At 44.6% G+C, this 15,638-nt stretch overlaps 1 protein-coding gene across 1 annotated transcript in view; it reads right to left on the bottom strand.

Moving 5' to 3' along the window:
- Nucleotides 1-15,638, bottom strand: part of KDM5B (lysine (K)-specific demethylase 5B) — an 81,867-nt gene that overhangs the window by 35,164 nt on the left and 31,065 nt on the right. The window contains exons 6-13 of the mRNA XM_015408224.1: nt 12,483-12,617; nt 11,117-11,213; nt 10,218-10,327; nt 9,420-9,578; nt 8,493-8,612; nt 7,347-7,505; nt 6,069-6,250; nt 1,586-1,748 (exon numbers count right to left, since the gene is read on the bottom strand). Of these exons, the coding sequence (XP_015263710.1) occupies nt 1,586-1,748; nt 6,069-6,250; nt 7,347-7,505; nt 8,493-8,612; nt 9,420-9,578; nt 10,218-10,327; nt 11,117-11,213; nt 12,483-12,617 (1,125 nt within the window). The remainder of the gene's footprint in view (nt 1-1,585; nt 1,749-6,068; nt 6,251-7,346; nt 7,506-8,492; nt 8,613-9,419; nt 9,579-10,217; nt 10,328-11,116; nt 11,214-12,482; nt 12,618-15,638) is intronic.

Below are 15,638 nucleotides of genomic sequence, written 5' to 3'. Positions count from 1 at the left end.
TCTTGCCTCTGCTCTCCCCAGGCTCTTCACTGAGCGTCTGTCCCCAAAACCGCTGCACGCCGCCGCGGCTGGATAGGGGGGGGGGAGAGCAGTTTACCGCCGCCTTCCCAGCGGGGTCCGAGGCGTTCCTCTCGACGCTGTGACCGCCTGGGGGCCTCCCAGGACTGCCAGCGCCGGATTCATTGTAAATCGAGGCCTTGTCTGTCCCCAAAACCGCTGCACGCCGCCGCGGCTGGATGGGGGGGGGGAGAGCAGTTTACCGCCGCCTTCCCAGCGGGGTCCGAGGCGTTCCTCTCGACGCTGTGACCGCCTGGGGGCCTCCCAGGACTGCCAGCGCCGGATTCATTGTAAATCGAGGCCTGCAGCTCTCGAATATATTTTAGGGCTGGAAAGTAAATACTTTCTACCATTGCCCTTTAGGTCTCCGCTTCTTCTTCTGACCTTCCAGTGTCTTCTGGGATCTTCGTGCTCTTCAGAGCACAGCCAGCACATCCTGCTCAGAAGGCAGGGCCGGTAAGACTGGGGATCAGAGGATAAGCCCCTCCCCTCTGGGATCAAAGTTTGCCGGCCCTGCCTATGGAAGGGGGAGGTGCTTTCCCAGGAGTAAGGAGTCAAGGACTGCCCCACTCCTGGACCACCGGAGAACACGGTTTGTCATTATGCATGATGTTCTACTGGAATGAAAAACCAATTCAGATCATACAAAGAGGCTTCAGAGGAATAAGATTTTGCATCCTATTCGGAATGTTTTATATTAAAATTTTCATTCCACTGTAATGTTTTTTACCCGCATTCTTTCACAGAAATCATTCCAAAGAGCTCCTGCTTAGTTTAGAAAGTTACATCAGAACTGGTTCTCGATCACACAATTTCTGCCTGGTGATTTTGATCTTCACAAAAAGCAAGCCATGTTCAACAGAGGGATTTGCAATCCCCTATCGCATAACAGAGTGAGCTCCCATCTCTAGTTCCAGCTCCTGCCAACCTAGCAGTTCGAAAGCAAGAAATTGCAAGTAGATAAATAGGTACCACTTTGGTGGGAAGGTAACAGCGTTCCGTGCGCCTTGGGGTTTAGTCATGCCGACCACATGACCACGGAAACGTCTTCGGACAGCGCTGGCTCTTCGGCTTTAAAACGGAGATGAGCACTGCAACCCTAGAGTCGGATTCGACTGGCTTTCAAGCAAGGAAACCTTTACCTTTACCGTTATATTAGATTTCTAAAATATCAGGGTAAAAATATAAGCTCAATACGGTTATTTTAAAAATTATTTTAAAATTCTATATGCCACATCTCTAAGAGGCTCGCTTGAAAAGGCTCACAAAGTGAAATAAAATAATTTAACAACCCATTAAAATTGAGACTGGTTATGCTCATTTTTCAACTAAGTATCAATGACTGGCACTGGCCTTTACATCACACCTGGGTTTTGGAGGGGTGGTGTTGGAGGGTTTTTTGTAATCCAGGACAGGTAATGGTGTATGTTTAAATGGTTCAGATAATGCTAAATAACCACTAAGTTATTTCCTTAAAGGTGTGACTATTACACCAAAAAAAAAAGGGGGGGGGAGATCAATGACATACAGGCACGCCATGAGACATTAGTGTATTGGGATTCATAATTGTAACCAGCTGGTGTAAAAGATCTGGCTGAGATTCAAATAGCTCAGGAGCCAGCTTCTTCATCACATCTTCCAATTGCTCGGCTGCATATCCTGGGGCTCCATACCATGTTTTTGGCTCCCCCCTGCAAATAGATTAAAACAGATAAAGCTGAGTAAATAAAAGATTGAAAAAAGATAAAATTGAGTAAATAATTAACCATTTTGTAGGCTTTTTGGTTTATAATTCTGTATTACAGACAGGCTAAGACTAGGGATGGGCACAAGCCAAGAAAATGGAGGTTCATCCTGGTTCATAGGGTCTCATGAACCACGAACCTTACTGTTTACCAAACTGGTTTGTTTCATGAGGTTCGTAATGTGACAGAACAGCCAACCTGCAGGCTAGAAAAGCCAAACTTGCAGCAAGTCTCCAGCTGACTCTCCTCTACCTGCCCTCCAAGTTTGGGGAGGATTGGATTGGGAGGGGGGGGAGTTACAGCCACCCAAAGCAGGTGCCCCCCCAGGAAAGTGCTCTCTGGGGAAATCACAGCTGCAGGTTCAGGAAGAGTATGTTGAACTGCCCCCTTACAAGCTAGAGGCATCTAACTCGCAGACCTCCCCGGGATGCCCCTGTGCCTGCCCACCAAGTTTGGTGAGAACTGGCTTGGGGGCGTACTACCTGCCTCCTCATTGTAGACATTGTGCCTGCAGATGGGCAATCCTTCTCCTTGGAATCATGAGGTGGTCACCCGCCCACCTCCCCCTGGTGACAGGGTTTTGGAGGGTGGCCCACCACACTCCCCCTCAGGCCTGGGAGGCAGTCCGCTTCATTCTGGATATGGAGTCTGGGGGTGGCCAACCCTTCCCCTTGGACCTGGGAGGCGGTCATCCGCCCACCTCCTCATTGTAAAACATTGTTGCTATAGATGGGGAAATCTTGGGCGCAGTCAAACAAGATCATGTGTAAGGGTGGGTGCTTGACAAGGTAGAGGTTTGCATACGTGGATGTCGGTCCATGTGGTAGGTGTTGTGCTATGAGGTAGATCTTGGTTCATGAAGTGGGTGTTGTACTATGAGGTAGATCTTGGTTCATGAAGTGTGAGGTAGGTATTTTGTTATGAAGTGGATGTTGTTTGGGTTGTGTGTCGGTCCTGCCCACCCCCACCTGGGAGAGGCAGGTGTGTGAATCCAAATACTGAGGAGATGGAATGCTTATCTATAGCCACAATGTCCTCAACGAGGAAGGTAAGCTGGAAATATGTGGATGAGGGGAGGCTGGAAGTGATCATTCTTGGTAGGACACAACTTGGAAGGAGGCAGACGTGGATGGGGTAAGGCTGGAAGCAACGATTCTCAGTGGCACACAACTCGTGAGGAGGTGTTCAAAATCCAATAAGTGGGAGTGTGGTGGAGTGGCTCTTGAGCACGAAGGAGAAACACCTTTTAACGTGGAAACACAGTCCTGAGAGTGGTCACAGCCAGAATCCATCTCCCCAACAGGGTGTGTGAGGGGAGACTGGAAGTGACGATTCTTGGGGGGACAGAAATCATGAAGAGATGGATGTGGGGAAGGGGGGGGGGGAGACAGGGGTACTGGATCTTTACTCTCCAAAGTCCAGAGAGAGGTAGCCCGGCAGGAGGAGGTTGACCTTGAGGAAGGCCAACTCATCCACCAGGGCTGCATCCAGGTGTGAGTGATGGGGGCTGAGGATGTCTCCCAGGTGGGAGAACATCCGGTCACTCTGGACACTGGGGGGGCAGGAGAGGAGACTCATGGCCACGCAGGACAGTTCAGGCCAGATGGCAGCCCTGCGTGACCAGGGGATTGGAGTCAGTGGGCTCGGGGGACTCAGCAAGGTACTCCTTCACCATCATCTCTGCTGAGTCCTTCACCAGGGCATGCCTGGCCTTCCCGATGCTGCCTACCTCCCAGCTCACCACTGTGGACCAGTACTGGGGATCCTTCCTGGTTGGGCTCTTGGGGGCTGAGGTGCTGTGCTGCTGCTCCTCCTTCTCCAATCCTCCCCCCATCCTCTTCCACCATGTTCCCTCTGGCTACATTGGTTGGCCTGCAGCCTCTGTATGTCTTTGCTGAGGTCCTGCATCCATTGCAGGAGCTCCACATTATGGAGAGCAATGCTGCCCTTTATATGGGGATCATAGATGCAGGCCATTCTGTGCTCCCCTCCTTGCAGAGAGGATGCAACTGGGAGGCCACGTCCTCCTGCAACCTCTCTGCCAAGGCCCTGGCCTTCAGGAGATGAGCTGCCCCCTTCTCCAGTGCAGAGGCCAGTGCCCACTCCAGCCCACAGACCAGGGGGATGGCTTGCCTGGGAGCAGAGGATGTCGGTGGTGTCCTGTAATGGCTTCAGAACACGCACCATTTGGGAGAGGGTCAGCCAGTTATTGGAGCTTATGCTAAGCTCCTGTCCCCCCATGCAGGATGGGTATGGAGGAGATGATGTCCTCCAGACATGCAATCATTGCATAAGTGGAGTTTCAGCAGGTGGGCATGTCCTGTATGAGCCAGTGTTCAGCCCCCCCACCCTGCCTCTCACGCAGCCAGCGGGGCAGACTTGATGCTGGGAAAGAAATGGGCAGCCAAGCGCTAGCAGGTCTCCAACAAAAGGGCATGTTTCAAGTGTGGCCATGTCCCAGGTGGGCTTGACACTGCTCCCCAGCCCAAGAGCATCCCTCACCACCAGGTGCAGGGTGTGCACCAGGTAGACGATGCCCTTGAAACACACAGCCTTCACCACTGCCAGCATGTTAGCGCTGGCATCCGTGACCATGTAGCCATGGACGAAGTCACTCACACCCACCCACTCCCTCAGGCTAGCATGGATCACGGCAGTGATGTTCTTCACCGTGTGGTCTGCATCCATCCCCTGTGCATGGAGCAGAACCACATTGTAGCCTAGAGACAAGACTGTCCCCTCCTCCCAGAGCCCTGGTCTTGCGCTGGCAGTCTGGAAGTCCTTCACTTGCCACCAGTGGGCAGTGAAGGAGAAGTAGCCGTGCTGCTGGCTGCTCTATAGGTCTGCCATGAAATGCACAGTCTGCCCTCACGCTCTGGAGAGCTCGACTCTCTCCACCACAGAATGGTGCATGGGGGGCAAGACTCGTTGGCTCAGGGTGCTCCACAAGGGGATGGAATATCATGGAGCAATGTACCACAGCAACTGGTGAAAGGTCACATCCTCCACAATGGACAAAGGTTGGCCATCCAGGGCAATCATTGACGAAGTGAGTGAGTACCTCCTTGGCCTTCCCCCTATCCCTATTGCAGCGCCAGGGTCCCCATGGGAATGACCTCCTGGAGGGTGGCCTGCCTGGAGCTTCCACTCCCATCCACAGCGTCCTCAGTGTGAGACTTTTTGCTTGGAGGGGACTCCCACTCCCCCCCTCTCCTTGCTGAGACAAAGTGTGCTTGTTCTTCCTCCTGCTGGGTGCCACTCTTTGCTCTGGAGACAACAGACTTGTGCCCTTTGCAGGAGCCTGCGGAGGGTGGAGGATGATAAGCGGTGGGGGTCTGAACCCCTCTGCTGTGGTTTTGGCAACACTAATAGCTCTTCTGTCTCCGAGTCCATCCCCAAGAACGTCTCAGGCAAAAGAGGCTCTGCCTTTGAGACCCCTGGTGACACTCCAGTACAGCTGGGCACTGGTGGGCTGGCAGAATGGGTTTATTCCACAGGGACAGGGGCCTGTGGGACAGGAGGTAGACTTCTTCCCCCCCACAACAAGCACCCCTGTCCCACACTCTCACCCTAATGGCACAGAGAAGTGTTGACAATTAGGTGTGACGGTGGATCCTTGGCAGAGGACCCTCTGCTTGAGCAGAGGGACGGGTGGTGGCTTAGGGCCCTGAACCCACCAGACACCACCCCAGCCGGGGACAGGTGTTCAGAAATCCTACTGAGGGGGAGTGTGTGGGTCCTCAGCTGAGGAACCCACTAGCTGAGCCCCTCTGCTCAGCTTTGGCAGAGGGATAGGTGCCCCAGAGAGCCCTAAGAAAGCACCAAACACCCCAAACCCCACAGTACTGAGAAATGACCAGTTCCCTCTCTGCCTAACTGCCTGCTGCCAAGTAAAAGCAGCTGCATGTGAGGCTGGGGGTATATATCCATTCTGCTCCCATAGAGCAGAATGGGAGCTCTTGTTGGCAGCCAGTGCTGCCTGTCAAGCTTTGGAAGGCCACTATTGGTGTCTCCAGGGCTGTAGAAGGGCTGCAGAATTGATCAGCAGCAGGGTGTCTGCCTCATGAACCGCCAACACGAACCACATGAACTCTGTGAAAAACATGGCAGTTCATGGGAGGTACAACCATATGAACCATGGCTCATGAACCAGGTGATTTTCGTGATGAATTCAGGTTCGTGCCCATCCTTAGGTAAGATTACTGCATATTGATAGGAAACATAATTTCATCTTATCACCCTTTGCTTGGTTCACTATAAACTCACCAATGCAGGTAGTTAATAGAATAGCTCCAGTGATCTTCAATATGCCAGCAAAATGAAGAAAAGCACATCCCTACATATAGCCAAGGCAACTTCATTCCACATATATCAGCAGTTATGTGAGTAAGGACAGACTGCTCCATCACAGGCATATTGTTCAAATTCCAGCCACTATCAAGATACTCCTAAATGAAAAACAAAATTGAAACCCACAGGTCTAAAATAAACCAAGAGAAGAGAGCAAAAGAGTTTTCAAAAGAGTATATGAAAAACCATAAACCTGAATATCTGATACGTAAACCTCTAAGTTCAAGTACTGCCATATTACAGGTATGTCATTCTTTAGGCAACCATATTACCAGCTGAATTGGACAAGTGTGGAGATGGGGAGAGAATCTTACATTGCACAGCACTTTGCTCCCTTCTAAGACCACGAAAATGTGATTTCCTTATCCTTCCTCTTATAAAATCAGCAAGAAGGTCATCTGAGGTCTGAAATGCCATAGTAACTATCGCTCACAATCTCCGTACTAACAATGTATCTCTGAACAATGCCACTTGGGTACTGCAAGACCAAATAATGTGCAGGCCCTGCCAAAAACTGAGCACGTTAGTCCTTCCCACAAGCATTTGCCTCAGTGTGAGCACCTACATAAGCTCCACCCCTATGACTGAGAATGTTCAAAAAGCAGTGTTCCTGATCATGGGGATGAAGGCTACACATGTACGATACATTTTTATTCAACGGCAGAAAGAAAAGGGGCAAGAGCACAGATCGACATGTACTTACCAGTCACTGTGCCAGCACTAAGATGAATGCGCATAAGTAGGGTCCTGTGTGCTCAGTTCTACTCCCCCTCTACCCATGAACACAAATGAAGTTGCCTTTTACTGAATCAGACCATTGGTCCATCAAGGTCAGTACTGTTTACTCAGACCAGCAGCAGCTCTCCAGGGTCTCAGGCAGAAATCTTTCACACCTATATCTGATCCTTTTAAGTGGCGATACCAGGGATAGAACCTGGGACCTTCTGTACGCAAAGCAGAGGCTCTTCCTCTGAGCCACAGCCCCTCCCCACGTTGTCTTCTACACAGATATGCCATGTGTACAGTTCTATAGGCATCACTGAAGTGCAAGTACAAACTCAAGTATGCCTTGTATGCAGAGGTATACGAGATGATATCAGTCTTGTTTTCCCATTACTTATTTTAGTTCCATACATTGCATATGTGTTTCTAACAACCAACATTCAAATCAGTCTAGAACTAGTTAAATCTTACCTCTTCTTCTGTTCTCAATTTTATTTTCCCCCCTCTCACAGGAAACCCACTGCCAAACTCCTTGGAAGCAATATCAGCACCATATTCCACTGTGACATCTTCTTCAATTGTGCTAACAAGGCGCCAAAACTCTTTCTCAACCAGTTCTGTAGGCACCATCTGGACATGAGACAGACAAAATATTACTTACAAGCAAAGATAGGAATCAAAACAAAAATACCATGTCAAAACATTTGTGAACATAAAAGAAGCAAATGGAATAGTAATGAGGAGAAAGAGAATTCAAATATTTCTATTGGTACAGAATACAATAAAGAGGATTCTAGAAAGGAAGCTGCACAGAAATATGGAGATGGCAGCAAACACCAGGAAAAGCACCACTTTTCTATTTTCCTTTGGACCACCTGAACTTTTACACAGAAACCTAGAGGTCCTTCAGTGAACAGACACATCAGGACCAAACAGGTAAAGGGTGCATGGAGTTAGTAAATGCTCCAGGAATTCCAAGCTGAACACCAATGATGATACCAACATCCTGGCTTACCTGGTCCTGCTACTAACGCTCACTGTATTACTAATAGAGAATTATTTCCCTAAAAGGCTCTCCAGTTCGAATTAAACAAGATTCACAAACTTCTCTGAGGCAAACTAAATGTTATGGGGCAAGGATCATTTATTAAAATGTGGGTCATAATGAATTCACACAAAGCAGAGTGGTAGGGACTGAAAATTGAAAATGTAGCATAGCATGCCTATTTGAATTCCACCCCCCCACCCACCCACCCACCCACACACACCTGCAGTGTTCCCCATTCTGTTTTATCTAGCAGAAGTTAGTGTCAGTCTTAAGACCCTACCAGAAAAAAAAAATAGATTGTAAAAAGTGGTTCTGGGTGTGAGGAGAAATTATTCAACACCTCCCTTCCCACCTGTCTATTCTGCTTTCCACTCACACCTACTCACATACACTCACTTGCTTTACAGGAATTCAGCATCAAACCCATCCCAACACACAGGTCTGTCACCATGACAGATCACCTAAAACTCACAGCTAAGAATTCCCTGTACAGTTCTTTCCCAGAATGTATGCTTTAATAAGCCTCATCATGGAGTTTGTCACAGACTCAATTAAAATATTAAACGTACGTGCACTGGCATGTTAAAGTAATCTGACTTGAATGCATCTGCCATTTCTCCAAATGTGCGGAGTGTGTAGTCTCGTGCTGCCTGTTCAAAACCGAATGCTTCTTGTGGTTTACTACATTCCTGTGCAATTAAAATACAGCAATGATTAACAGAGAATGAAAAACAAATACTGCATGTACAATCAGTAATTTAAGTGAGCTTTATAAAGATGGGCCAGCCATTTTACAGTATAATTGTAGGAACTGCACATTATAGTATGCTAGTGTACAGGAATGACTAAAACTGTGAATAGTGCTGCAATGGGACCTGAATTTATATTTGGTTTGATCTTATGGGTGCACCAAAGAAAGGTAGTGGCGGTAGTGATCTTCCTCAGCTTGCTCCACTGCTTTCACCAATGAACAGGAAGGTGGAGGTAATACTGGCCAATCTTGGCCTAAAGGCTTTTTGTCCACAAGGGTCCCACAGCTCCCTGCGATGCCTGTTCAGGTTTCACAGAGGGCTGCTGTAGGATGAGGAAGGCAAAGTAAGATCTGCTTCTGAGTGCCTTCCAGTTGTGTAACCAGAGGATCCAATCCATTCTCTCCGAACTCATCAAATCAGTAAAATCTACTGGCAGAATGCTTGCTGGCAGTGCTGGGGAGATGTGGCTACCAGTTCCAGTGTTATCATCCAACCTTAACCATGGGGCTCAGTCACTCAGAGCTGATGTTCCATGCAAAAGATAACACAGATTGTGTGTGTGTGAACATCATAGTGGCTGTGGTAAGGTTAACCACTAAAATAGTGAGGCAGATCATCTATAAAATTGGAGGAGGTAACGCAGACATTGGCCTCCAAAGTACAAATACACACACAAACTTTTGCTTAAAATATTAATGTCCTACTGAGACCTAAAATACAAGCATTTCATCAACTTCCTGTTACCTGAGCGAGGCACTGGGGACATCTCCAGTCCCCTTTGGGAACATCATGAAGAGGTGGAATTAAGCAAAAGGTATGGTAACTGTCATCACAGCCATCACACAGGAGCAGACGGTCCTCATCATTCCCACTACCACATAAGAGGCATACATACAAATCCACCTGTAAAAAGAAGGTGCCCAAGCAGAAAAAATTGTGTCATATTTCTTCTTTGTGTTGGATCATTCCTAATGAATATATAACCAAGCAAGGTCTGACTTAAGTCTCTCCTATTTTTGGTTAAATATATTCCAGTCCTTTGTTTTCAGGTAGAAGCACATATAAAGATCACAAGATCCTTAATGGCCCAGTTGTTTTGATAATAGACCCGTAAGAATATACTGATGAAAAAAATTCAAAGTCAAGTCAAGAAAATCTGAGAAAAGGGGTTCAGCTTACCAAGAATTGTAAAAGGCTCTTGCATCTCATCTTTTCAGGTAAAGAAACTGCCACGCTAAATAGCAAGAAGGAGCCTCCAACACAGACTTCAAATGGAACAACTAAGAGCCAAAATTAAAATCTCATTCTAAATGAATGAGGTAACAGTGAAGGATCATTGGTCAAGTTATTTACCAAAAAGGTAATCTGAGCCTAGTTTCAAATTATTCCAGTTTAACACTTTTCTATTGTAGCCAAAAATAAATACGACTATATAATTTTATATTCCACAACAGGAAATCCAAGAACTTCTTTTCCGCTATGTTTATAAAAGCTCAATATTTTCTGTAATCAGCATTTAGGTCTATAAATAAAAGTACTCACTGCATTAAAGCTCTTCTTAGAACGTCCCTTTGGTTTTTCTCTGTCAGTTTCCCAAATGGTTTGTTTTTTCTCAACAGTTTCCCGCTTCACTATGGCATGAGATTCTTTATCTTATTCAGCAAAAAGCAATTTAGATAATATTACTATTAAAAGATTTGTGACAAGCAAGAATGTTTTGAAAATATGGTTCCTATCCAATCAAAAAAATCTTAGTCAACTGTGCAAGCTATAATTGATCAATTAAGTGTGCATGCATTTACACATACAGAAAAGAGCTCTTTTATTTCTTATGACACATCTTTAAAAAGGCATTATTCCCTGAGAAGAGGAAATGCCTACTCTAAACCAGCTCCCACCACCTACTGAGCAGTTTTTGTAAGCATTTGAATTAACAACAGTTAAATAACTGTTTAAAAAATACCTAGCAGTCTGCAAAGGTAATTTTTGTTCTTACTATAAAGGTTAGCAACATTTAAAATATATATATTGGTAACATTCACTGTATTACTTTAAAAGGTTTTGGGATTTTTAGACCTTCACAACTTTGACAAATACTATATCCAGTTTTGCCAACCTAGCAGTTCGAAAGTAAGCAATTGCAAGTAGATAAATAGGTACCACTTCGGTGGGAAGGTAACAGCGTTCCGTGTGCCTTGGTGTTTAGTCATGCTGGCCACATGACCACGGAAACGTCTTCGGACAGCACTGGCTCTTCGACTTTGAAACAGAGATGAGCACCGCAACCCTAGAGTCGGATTCGACTGGCTTTCGAGCAAGGGAACCTTTACCTTTATATCCAGTTTAATTCATTCACACCACTACAATAAGCTGCAATTTGGAGTAAAAGTAGGGCTCTATAAATAAATAGTACTTTTATTATTGCCCATGGATAGATTTACCATTGTCAGGCTTTGCAGGGGTGCTTCCCATTCGGCGTCTCAAGTTGTGAGTCTTGGTTTCTGCAGTTTCCTCTGAATCAGTCTTAATGTTAGTAGTCTAAGGAAAGGTAATGAAATGTAACAATTATTTATTTTAATGTTTATTTCAGTACTAAGCTCATTAGAGTAGTGATCGATACAGTGCAAGGGACTGTAGCTGGAGAGGGCCAAAGCTGGAAAAAATAACGAAACCACCCAACCTCACAAAAGCCCCTTCCACTTGTGCTAGGCTCCCTTTGGATCCAACCCAAGCTGGGTCATATTTGAATGGTATATCCCACACTTCTGATTTTGTACATCAATGCTAAATCAGAAAGGCATGTGCTGTTTTCCCTGCCAAAAGAGATGCTAACACTGTTATATGCAGTTCTCTGTGTACACTACAGCCCAGATGATGGCAATTCACATGAATTTTGAGAGTACTTTCTAGAATTACTGGAAATTTTAGCTTTAAGTACTCTAACACATTTGTGCTGGTACACCACATCAAACTCATAAGAAACCAAAAAGAGTTGCCAAAATAGCTTTGGTAGGATTGCATCAGCAATCTAGCAGAATTCAAAGATTGTATACATAGTGTAAGATCAGTAAGCTCCTTTCTGAATAATGACTACTCTGAGGATGCAGTCCAGAGAAAAAAAGGTTTCTTAAGGCCTCTTGATTTTAAGAGGCATTAAGCATATCTAACTTTATAGGAATTGTACAGGGAGAGAACACTGGTAAGTCACAGTCTTCCAGCTCATATTTACTGCTAGTGCAATGGAAATTATAGGACTGGGACTTATGACTCCCCTCTGCTGAGAAGCTTTCTTCCAATGGAGCAAGTCTCTTCACTTAAGCAAAGAGAGTCATGATATCCAACCAACTAGGTCTGGCAACAACTGAGGGAAGTTTTTAGAGCACTAAACATGTATATATTATTAAAATGTGAGCATTTTCACATATTATGCAGCAGTGTACAAAAACAGAACCTGGTTTCAAATCTTTGTTAGATGATAACATTCATTAGCCTTAACCATGATTAATCCTGGTGCCAACAAACCATTGAATAGTGATTAAGGCAGGAGGGGTAAATTGCTCACATGAAGATAAGACTTGGGTAGAGGGAACATGTAGTACAATAGTCTGCTCATCTTTCTCTTTATTCTAGTTAACATTATGCCTACTAGCCCAAAGGGAAAATTGTACACCAGTAATTCTTAGTACTGCAGACAGACACTCAACACAAGATCCCCTGAAATACTGTGGTTACTTCACCCGCTTGAAAAGGAATTCCTTATTTATATATTTTTTTGTTTGGATTACTGTATTTCCATACTCAACACACCTCTGTTTTCATCCGCTTTGCTCGACGTGCAGGTGGACAACTTTCAGAAGGCTGAACAGATTGTCTTTGAGGAATATCATGAGGTTTGTATTCCTTGTCCTTTGTATCACTGGCAAGATCTGGCTTCTGAAGACACTAAACATGCAAGTAAAAAGGGGATTTTTTTTTCTATATATCAACAAAAAATAATTACAAGTCTACTGAATGGATCCAGCTGCGCTCCCTTCCATTAAATGAGCAGCCTTGTTCCACTGCAGGAAGGGAGCTACTGAATCCAAGCTTATATAAAGTATTTTTAACTTCTGAAAGAAAATAAATACATAATGCGTGTTCACTAAAGATGACCTGGTATAGCCAGTGGTATATGGCCAATATAAAATATAACATTTATTACTGAAAATAAGATGATGAATTTATCTGTAAATAACAGAATTAGTTAAGCTTTTATATATGTGCTTCATAGAGAATCCCATCAGGTTCTAGAAAGGTATTCTCGGCTATTCTGAAAATTCAGACAACCTGAAAGTTTTATAGAATTACAGGGTATGGCAAACAGATGGGCAGAAAAATAGATTATTTTTTTTAAACTCCACATACACTCCATCTTTGTCCCCAACAGGGACCCAATTTGGCTTACATCATTCTCCTGTCCATTTTATCCTTATAATAACCCTATGACATTAGGCTGAGGGTGTGTGACTGGCCGAATGGCACCCAGCAAATTTCCATAGCAGAGTGGGGATTCAAAACTGGGTCTCCTTGATCATAGTCTGACACTTTAACCATCACACCACATCAGCTCTCTTATGAACATTTATATTTAAAGTACTCCACAAGTGACTTGCAAAATTGTTATGGACAAGCTCACCAGTTATGTGCTTGCCATTGATAAAGACATCTGAGTCTTTGGGGCAAAGGAAAATCTTGAGTGCCCTTATTTTTTGCAAGGAATTTATATAGATAAAGCTAGAAGAAGCTTTAAAGATAAAACAGCATGCCAGTGATTGAACCTTTTGAGATATAAATATCCTGGACTTTTGGAATGAACAGCTTTGTCCCACAAAAAAGAAAAGAAAAGAAATAACTATTACACTTGAAATTAGATCAGGAGACCCCAACATGATGCCCGTGGGTGCCATGACACCGGTCAACACCTTTCATGGCACCCATCAAGTGATTTTTTTACAACGTGGGTTGGGTCATGTGGAGCTCTTGCCCAGCTGAGCTGATTGGCTGTACTGATTTAGCTGCAGCTGCCACTACAATGTTGGTTTTATTCTCTCTCACTTCTCTTTCCTGCCCTATTTTTAAAAAAATATTCCCTCCTCCCCTGTACCTGGTCTTCCTATGTGTGGTTTGCTGGGCCTCCTGTGGCAGCCATTTTGTAGTTGCACCCGCCACCCTGTATCAGAATTCTAAAGGTGCCCACGTGCTCAAAGAGGTTAGGGACCTCTATTCATAAATCCTCAATGGTTTCCATTAAAGCGTATGGAGCAAAATAAGCAAGCTGCAATATAGGCCACAAGTGAGAAAGAGGCAAAATTTGCTCCCTGCCCAAGACAATGGAGTTTCCAGGAGCAGGCTTTGTTCTCACCTAACAGTGCCACTGAGTACATTCGTTTACTTTCTCACATACAAGCAAATGGCTGCCATTGACTGCTACTGGTAAAAAGTAAAATGTTCTCTGACCTCTCCTGGCCTAGATCCTACAGGGATGGGGCACTGAATAGAGTTTTTGTGTAGATCCCACAGAAATACATATATCACATCACCCGCTATGATAGCATACTGTTTGGGATATTTTGTTGCAAGAAACAAAACAGAACATTAGAGTTTGTTCTTTCAAAAACTCAAAATATAGTGTTTTCTCCACAAAGAATATTCCAAGGGGATAACTGAAAAACTTATTTTGTAATTCTCTTTATTTAATTCAACTGAAACATCCCATGTGTTTTTAATGTAACATTTACCGCTACTACATGCATGTGAACAAAACACTGGGAGGTTTTCTTCTCACTGGTGGGATGGATGGCATCTTTGGAAAGGTTAACTCCACCCACTCGTTCTGTAGTCAGAGCTATGTGAACTAAGCAATCTTTCCCTTCTACAGAAAGGAAGCTCCCTCAGTTTGAGACCTAAGACAATGTAGGCTCACAGAAATGACTATTTGAACTTAGCTAACATAGCCTAAACCAAACTATAAACAATTAACAGGATAAAGGAATAGAAACAAGGACTTCTGCAGGGGAAATGATAGTTGCCAAGAGATGGAAAGCCATTAACTGTAGTAAGCACACCTAGATACACTCCATTCTACCAAAGAGAAGAGATACACAGTTATTAGAATGAAATCTAGAACAGAAGCCTGGGAAATGACTATCATTACGAGACCACTCCCTTCTTCTCTTTGTGTCTATGGGAACAGATGGATGCTCTGCCTCAGAGTCGGATAGTTCACCCATGTCTTCTTCCTGATCAGCTCAGACTCACAGATAGGAAAGCATAGAACCTTAATAAATTTCCTGTCCCTCAATAAAACTTTGTTTTCAAACACAACAATTTTATTTTTCTGAATCTTCCATATGTTCCAATATCTGCAATTGAATCTATCTGCCTTCTTATGAACCACTTTGAAAAGTTAGGTTGGAAATACTGGAAGGAAAATTGGCAATGGTCTGTACCTGAAGAGTGTGCAACCTTTCATTTGGGAGAATCTCCCAAATGCAGGAACTGCATAAGGAGAAGTCTCTTCAAGCCAGACTGAGAAAAGTTTACAGTGCTTTAGTAACATCACTAGTCAAATGCCTCTTCTCACAGCCATATGCCCAGCATTTAGCAAGAGTTCAGGAAGAATGAAACGGGGGGTGGGGTGTCTACTCTTGAAGATGGCCTAATCCACAAATAATGGCCTACCGTGCTTCATGGGAATGAGGCCAGGAATTATTGTGGAGACAAGGAAGGAACAAATACTAGCTCAGCTATTGCCTGAATGCAGAATTGAACAACACTATAGGACCTGATAGATGGAATAAATTCCCCAAGGGTTTCACATCATAGGGGAAAAAATCTCATTGCTCAAAGAACTGGTTCTCCCTGCACTGTATTTCACACACATTCTAAAATAAGTGTATATGCAAACACAGCTTAATGACTAAC

This window comes from Gekko japonicus, unplaced genomic scaffold (genome assembly GCF_001447785.1).
Source record: "Gekko japonicus isolate JY-2015 unplaced genomic scaffold, Gekko_japonicus_V1.1 scaffold211, whole genome shotgun sequence".
In the NCBI taxonomy this organism is placed as follows: domain Eukaryota; kingdom Metazoa; phylum Chordata; class Lepidosauria; order Squamata; family Gekkonidae; genus Gekko; species Gekko japonicus.
This window is presented reverse-complemented; position numbering and strand designations above follow the sequence as displayed.